At 36.2% G+C, this 8,522-nt stretch overlaps 1 protein-coding gene across 1 annotated transcript in view; it reads left to right on the top strand.

Moving 5' to 3' along the window:
- The window catches only part of LOC112509047 (myosin-14-like), a 14,053-nt gene extending 10,363 nt beyond the window's left edge, over window positions 1-3,690 (top strand). The window contains exon 3 of the mRNA XM_025113923.1: window positions 3,500-3,690. Coding sequence (XP_024969691.1) covers window positions 3,500-3,690 — 191 coding nt within the window. The remainder of the gene's footprint in view (window positions 1-3,499) is intronic.
- The last annotated feature ends 4,832 nt before the right edge of the window (window positions 3,691-8,522 follow it).

Below are 8,522 nucleotides of genomic sequence, written 5' to 3'. Positions count from 1 at the left end.
AGATCAGCGAGGGATCAGCGAGGGAATGTGTTTTTTGTCATTTCCCTCGCTGATCCCTCGCTGATCTGCGAGGGAAAATTTCCCTCGCTGATAGTCGTCGCTGATACCTGGTTTTCTAGTAGTGTTGAGAACGTAATTTAGAGCTTAGATTATACACAATTTTATCATTTAATGTTAGGTTTATAATTTCTCTTCGGTGTTTGGTGTTCTTCATTAATCAAAGTTCCTCCTCTTTCCTGTGGACATACATCACCATACGGTGGTGGAACTACTGTGTTTTGTATGTTTCCAAAGTTCTTTGGTTGATTGATCGTTGTTTTTTCGATCCTACTTTGTTATCCACATTCATTATTGGTTGGCATCATATATTTGATAGTAATTGAATAAAGTTCATTACTTTTATTTGTTTTTGGGAACTTTTTGGTGTCCAAACCCCCAACATGAAGCCTATCAAAAGGATTTCAAAACCAACAAATTAGTGATATTTAATGCGACTTATTTAGTGTTAAATATGACCGACTTTCTTATGGACCATCAGTTGGAATTTTGTTTAAAGTCGATCAATAGTTAAGTTTGTAGAATTTAGTACAAATATTCTTGCAGCCTCTTATAGATTATATTGCATTTAAGGTATGTTGTTGTTTTTTCATTAAATTATGTATGGGTAAAGTCGTATATGGATTAATCTGTCTATATAAATTGAAAAGGTCTTTTCAACGGATATAAGTAATGTGGTTTTTTTAATTGGGAGAGTCAGCTCTTGGGAAAAAACCTTGGTTTCTATACAAATCATGTCCTAAAAGCTTACTGAATAAATCACTTTCTATATAATTAAGCAATTATTAAATAGTCATGTTAAGTTGAACGAACAAGCTATGAGCTCCATTAAACTCATTAAGCTGCTAATAAATATGCTCTTACTTGTATATATAGTTCTTGTTTCATAAACAAAAATTCAATGGGTGTATTTAAATTAAATATATCCCGAATTTTAAAAGTAGCAAGCCTTGATTTTCTTACAAATCAAACTAAATTAACCAAACAAATGCAATAAATCCTTTTAAATTAAAGGGCATTTGGTTTGCAGATTTTAAAGGAATTTGATGGAATTGGAATATAGAATTCCATTGACCAAATTCCGTACCCTCGTTTGGTTCATTCTTTTTCACGAATGAAATCTTCAAAATCCTAAAAACTCCACAAATAAAGGAATTTAACATTCTTTAGCAACTGCATGGTATTTTGATGGGATGAAATTCTCTATTTTCATAATACCAAATATGCCCTTAAGCCACTATACCCTAATCTCATAAAACCCAATATGACCATCATCGACCACCTTCGACCACCGTCGATCTGAATCACCACCGACCACCATCGATCTGAACCACCGTCGAATACCATCAATCTGAACCACCATTGATTTGATCCACCGCCGGCCACCACTGATTTGAACCACCGCCGGCCACCACCGATTTGAACCATCGTCGGCCACCACCAATCTGAACCACCACAGACCATCGCCATCTGAACCACCACAGACCATCATCGATCTGAACCACTGCTAACTATTACCGATCTGAACCACTGCCAACTACTACCAATCTGAATCACCGCCAGCCACCCGCCGATCTGAATCACCGACGACCATCATCGATCTGAACAACCACCGATCTGATCCATCGTCGATCTGAACCACCTCTGATTTGAACCACATCCTACCATCGCCACCAGAAGTACCACAAATCATCATCGATCTAAACCACTGCCAGCCACGGCGACTACATCGATCTGAATCACCGTCGACCACCACCGACCACCAACAATTTGAACAACCACCGATCTGAACCACACCCGTCATCGTTGATTTGAACCACCGTCCATCTGAACCACTGCTGACCACCTCCATCTGAACCACTACGGACCACCACTGATATGGACCACCACCGATCTGAACCAACGTCGACCGCCTTTGATTTAGTAACGTCGTTTGGTTTATGGTTATATTTAGGTTGTGTATTTTATATTGTTTTATATATCAAATAATTATTTTATTAAAGTATTTTTTGTTTTAAAAATTAAAATTTTCAAAAAAGCATATTTTGGTCATTTATCAATATTTCATTGCAATTCCAAAGCTACATTTTGTGAACTAAACAGACAGATTCCAATTCCTTAACAAATTATATTCCAATGTCTGTCAACCAAGCATGTGTCAAACCTGACAACATTTCATTCTAATTTCTTAAAAGTCAAATTTCTTTAACACACTTCATTCTATCCAAAAATATTTTGCGAAACAAACATCACCTTAGATTAATGAGATCGTAGGATGCATCTGAATCTTTTACTTTGCCATAAAACGTGTGTGAAAAAGAATTGAAGTGAATCTTCAAAATAATAAAGCTGGGGAACAATATATGTATAATATTTTCTTGTGATGCATGCAGCGTTCCAATTATGAATATATAATTTGTGAAGCATATGAAAGTCGTATATGGAAGTCGTATATGGAAGTCGTAATAAAACCACAGCCCAAAGTCTTTACCTACACACCCAAATTCTTGCATCAATTGTTATACTTCAACAATTGCTAATTTACTTTGGACCCCCTTTACTAGTAATCTAATTCTTTTAATCCCCTTCTACAATTTACCACTATATATCTAATATCAGGGAAATTTACAGAAATAATCAATCAGCAAAAAAAATTTCACTTTCTAGTCATTTTCAGACCTCATTTCACTCTGTAGTCAATCTTACGAGGAAAGCTTACACATATGCATAAGGATTGGTTTTCGACAAATAAAAAGTGGAATCTTTACAAGGAAAGTGGAATCCTTATGTTGAAAGTGGAATTATGCGTATAAATTAGCTAAAAACTGAATTGAGGTGAAAATGATTATATAAAGTAAAAAAAGCTTAGAAGATTGTTTATTTTCATAAACTTCTGGTCTCTAATATCCCTTATTTCCTTTACATTTGGCAAAAACTCACCTTCTCTCCTTGTCGCACTTCATAACTACAAGTCAAATAAGGTTTTTATGAAACCAATCGTTTAACTCATTTCAAGAAATACTTGCTGATTTTGCCTATAGCCTAACCTATTCGTACCTCACTTTAAATGGGTTACATTACATACCATATAGCATTCTTTTTAGTTTTGTTTACTTCACTTGATACACAAAATCAACCAAAGTGAGTTCCATATGTATTCGTTACAATTAAGTGTATTTAAAAGTCCAAAATAGTTGGAGGTGGTTTCTTGTAAATAAAGCTTTGCAACACATGCATGGCAATATGGCAAGTCAAATCACCAATCGAGTAGCTAGCTGCTAGACCATTCCCTAAAACCCTTTCGCATTCCCACACAGCCTCCTCCTACATGAGGAAGGTAGTCTTTACCAAACCAAATATCCAATTTCCAGTGAGAAGTTAATAAACTTCATGGCGATGAGAGAACATTTCTGTTTTCTTGTTGGTGTCATCATTTTGCTAGTGGCAGCACAATTCAGCATCACCCATTGCCGATTCCTTCGGCCAACACATCTCACCAACGGTTCAGTCACTGATGAGCTCGGTGTGTCTTCATGCAAAAACGTGATGACTCGTGGCAATCGAGCTTCGTGGAAGAGGGAGCTGGGATACAGGTTGGCTTCTGGGCCAAGCAAAAGAGGTCCAGGCCATTAATTAATATTTCCATGTATTTTTTTTTTCTGTTTTTATCTTTGATCTCTATATTACTTACATACACGTAAATCGTAGCAAAACTGCTACACAGTAGAAAACGTATAGTGAAGATTCGTTACACATTATCAATTAGTCCATCGTTTTGTTCATGTGGATTTCTTAATCAAGGTTAGCAATTTTGCTTCTATGTCAATCAGTTTTAACAAAATCAAGGTCGTATATAATTTGCATGAAAGCTGTATCTTGAAATATATATTGAAGATCATGAATATTGATGTGGTAAATAGTTAGAAAGCTTAATTGTCTCAAGAGGATATGCTAGAGCAATCATACATGATATATGCAATCAACTTTTTGGTTGGATTGACGTGTTTGAGTTATTCAGACACACACACACACACTCTCTCTCTCTCTCTCTCTCTCTTTATTTATTTATTTATATATATATATATATATATATATATACTAGTTATGTATCCGTACAATACGACGAGAATATGAAATTTGAAAAAATGAAAGTGAGCATTCGAAATTGTTAGATCATAAGCTTTATTGATATTCACAGTAAAGGTATGAATATCTAGTCTCTTAATTTCTAATGAATTTTGTAATGTTTTTAGCTTTTATATTCAAGATGATTATGTGTTTCATAAAAACAAAAAGTGTTAAATAACTCACGACGAGGAGTGCCGACCTCAAAGATCCCAAAATCATTTATATTCTACCCTTCCAACAATAGTAAAACAAAAGCAAATTATACGTCTTTATGTTACACATTGCAGGTGAAAATAACATCAGCCATGAAAAAATATGTGAAAGTGAAAAACAATCAACATTCAAAGAATATAATGTAATGTCACAGTGGCATTGAGTTTAAACTTTCTTTTTAAACAAACAGAGATAAAATAAATCGTAGATCTACAGTCCGACCATTATAAGCTCAATAGGAAACAACAAATTTTACCAGCTGATGAGAGATCACATTTGACTAAAAATCTCATAGAAACTTAAATCTTAATGTGTGAGGCTAGGGAGGAGCCATTTCTCTCTCTTAGAATTTAATTATGAAAAATTCTACAATTTTGAAAAAAATTTATACACTTACACCCTACTTTCTTCATTTTAGTTTAAGTTTTGAAAGATCCAAAAGGAAAAAAGAATGAATTAAAAACTAAAAAAATGTCCACTTTTTCAATTTTAAAGAATCTGTAGGAGATGTTAAAAAGTGCACAGTTTTTTTGTTAACTATGGTTTCGGGATAGCTTGAGCGCAACTCAAATAGTCCTAAAGACCCTGAAGAACAACCAATAAAATTTCCAATAGTCTTGCAGAACTCAAACGGTGACCTCTGAAGAAAATTTTTAAAGGTACAAACATTAATATCAGTCGACCTAACCCCACAAGATTAAAACAATTGCAAAGTTGCACGTTGAAAGCACAACCCACAACCAAAGCATTTCAACAACTTCATCCACCATAAATGACATTAAAACCAACAACAAAGCAAAATAGCAAATCTTAAAAGCATAATCCATTTCATAAGAAACTGGCCAACACTAACAGGGAACATAAAAGTCAAAAACACTAAAGCAACAAAACGAATTTGTTCTCTATATGCATCATAATAGCTAAAAGTCTATTCAATACTATCCCATGACCAAGATCAACCTATCAATTACCAACAAATTTGCTAACGGTATTAAGAAACTACAAGACAAATTTCGGTTTTTACCATATTTTGATCAATCATCATCTTCATCCCATAAACACATAAGAACTACCCTTGGATCATAACCAACCTACACAATATTTGAAACTTAAAATTTTTGGATCTTCAAGAACATACTCCTCACTGCATTCATCATCATTAACCTCAGACTTAGGGGTCATTTACTAAAGGCTTACCCAGTAAGTGCTTATCGAGTTATTTTCCTTAGCAAATGAACATGGCAAGGCTGAGAATCATACCTGGTAAGAGCAAATAAGGATGAAGAGTCCTACCCGGAAAATGAGGATGACGACTTTTGCCCGGTAAGCAGATATTGGGTAAATTGTTGCATATGATATTGTTTTGATGAATTACAATCTTACCCGGTAAAGTGGGTTAGAGTGTTGACTTTTAGCGGTAAGCGCTTACCAGGTAACCATTTGGGTAAACTCCCACTTGCCCGAATCATCATCACCACCAACAGCCTGATTTTATTACAACAAACCAATAACATATGATCCAAAGATGACACCATTTAAACATATTTTACAACAGTAATTACCAGCTTTTTGTTGTAGGAGGCAAGGGTTTTCTCATATTCCTTCTTTTTTCTCTCAGTTTTTGCCAACGAAAGGTGCATTGATTTTCTTAAAGCTAATGACGGATTACTTATGGCATCAAACATTGATTTCCATTTTGTTCCACCAGCTCTACCAACCTGTTGATTGTTTATTATGATCCAACGACCATAGACGAACCATACAACCAATTCAACCATTTTCAACAAGAAAATACAAAGTTTAGATTGTAAGAATTTTAGAGAAACACTCACTGTAGCAACGACTTTGTTGCCAGGGTTCTCTTACTTAAACGCATAAGAAGTGAAACTATCATCATGGACAATTTGGGGGGAAACCTAAGGGATCTAACCATACTAAATCTATTGCATAAGAAATCCAGAAAACACAACCAAAAGATGAAAATTCCTTCAATAAAGTCGTATCATTGAAAAATGTAATCTCTGTGCTATAAGAATTGAAACATATCATATCATCAAAGAGTGTATAATGGATTCAGGCAGCTGCGGAAGAAGACAGAACAATCAAGGGAACCCAAAAAAACTATGAGTAACATTGTTGATCTTAGTATTCAACATCTCTTGAAAATCGTGTCCAAGCCCGACCAAAAAACAAGTGAGAGAAAGATGAGGCTGGCCATTATAGCTATAAATAGCAAACCATAAACTAAGGGCACAATAGCAATCGGACAATCAAGATACGCAAATGAGTTGATCACCAAGAAACTATTGAAGTAGTCAAAATTAGTTTTTATGAATAAGAGTCATGTACCGAGTTTATAGGAAGGTCTTTAGAAGATAAGTTTCTTTTGATTTTATCTCCTAATTAGTAGTAATCTGATAGGGTGAGTCAAGCTATTTTAGCTCCTATTTCTTCTTATCTGTAGGCTATATATACAGCCATATTCTTGATTGAATAAGGTGAACAATACCATTTGAATACTTCAGATTATAACTTTGATCCATCAATTGGTATCAGAGCCACTTTGAGGGGGTGAGGGAAAAACACAAGGGTGTGAGAGATGGCGAGTGACTCCAACAGTTTTCAAACTCCATGTGTGCCAAAGTTTCATGGGGATTACGATCACTGGAGTTTGCTTATGGAGAACCTGCTTCGTTCAAAGGAGTATTGGAGTGTAATTGAAGGTGGGTATCAAGAACCTGTTGTGGGAGAGGTGTTGATAGCAGCACAACAGAAAGCCCTGGGTGAGGCAAAACTCAAGGATCTGAAAGCTCGAAATTATTTGTTTCAGGCCCTTGATAAGTCTATTTTGAAGACCATCATTCAGAAAGATACCGCGAAGCAGCTATGGGAGTCCATGAAGGTTAAGTATCAAGGGAACGCAAGGGTAAAGTGTGCCCAATTGCAGAGACTTCGAAGGGAATTCGAGACCCTCGAAATGAAGACGGGAGAATCGGTTACCGATTACTTCGGAAGGGTAATGGTTGTCGCCAACGATATGAGAAACTGTGGYGAAGATATGAATGATGTCAAGATTRTGGAGAAGATATTACGCACCTTGACTGAAAATTTCAATTTTATTGTTTGCTCGATAGAAGAATCCAAGGACATCGATGACTTGACAGTTGATGAATTGCAGAGTACTTTACTGGTGCATGAACAAAAGGTGCGACGTCGAGGAAGTGATGAACAAGTTCTGAAGGTTGAGCATGATTCAAACAACGGACGAGGCAGGGGCAGAGGCAGGGGTACTTACTCAAGAGGTGGAAGCTATCAAAGGGGACGAGGGCGAGGAAGAGGTCGAGGAAATTTCAACAAGATGACCATTCAATGTTACTGGTGTCAAAAGTTTGGACATTTTCAGTACGAGTGCCCTGATGCTGCAAAAGGTGTCAACTATGTAGAATTTGATGAAGGAGAGGAGCTACTGTTAATGGCTTATGCCGAAGTTAATAAAGCCAACACTCAAGCAGAATGGTATCTTGACTCAGGTTGTTCAATCACATGACAGGTAATAGAGATTGGTTTGTTCAAATTGATTAAAGTTTTAGTCACACGGTGAAACTTGGAAATAGCACTCGGTTAGCAGTTACGGGAAAGGGAAATATACGCCTTGAGATTGAGGGCACAACACAAACCATCACTGATGTTTTTTTAGTTCCAGAGTTGTCTACTAACCTGTTAAGTATGGGTCAATTGCAAGAGAAGGGCGTGACATTTGTAATTGAGGCTGGTGCTTGCAAAATGTATCATCCTCTAACGGGGTTAATTTCAACCACTAAAATCACTTCAAATCGGATGTTTTTGGTCACTGCAGTCATGAAATCTCTTCCAAACTCTTGTATTCATGTTGATAAAGATGCTGATATAGACCTTTGGCACCGAAGATATGGGCATTTGAACAACAAGGCCATTACAATGATGCAACGTAAGCAAATGGTGAAGGGACTGCCTCAGTTAAAAGAAGAAGCTAAGGTGTGCGAGGTGTGCAATATTGGCAAGCAACATCGTGAAACCATACCGAAAAGAAGTGAATGGAAAGCATCGCAGAAACTTCAGTTAATACACACAGATCTTTGTGGTCC

Source organism: Cynara cardunculus, assembly GCF_001531365.2.
Source record: "Cynara cardunculus var. scolymus isolate 2C chromosome LG 3, CcrdV1, whole genome shotgun sequence".
Lineage (NCBI taxonomy): Eukaryota > Viridiplantae > Streptophyta > Magnoliopsida > Asterales > Asteraceae > Cynara > Cynara cardunculus.
Note: the sequence above shows the minus strand (reverse complement) of the source record. Positions and strands in the feature narration are given on the sequence as shown.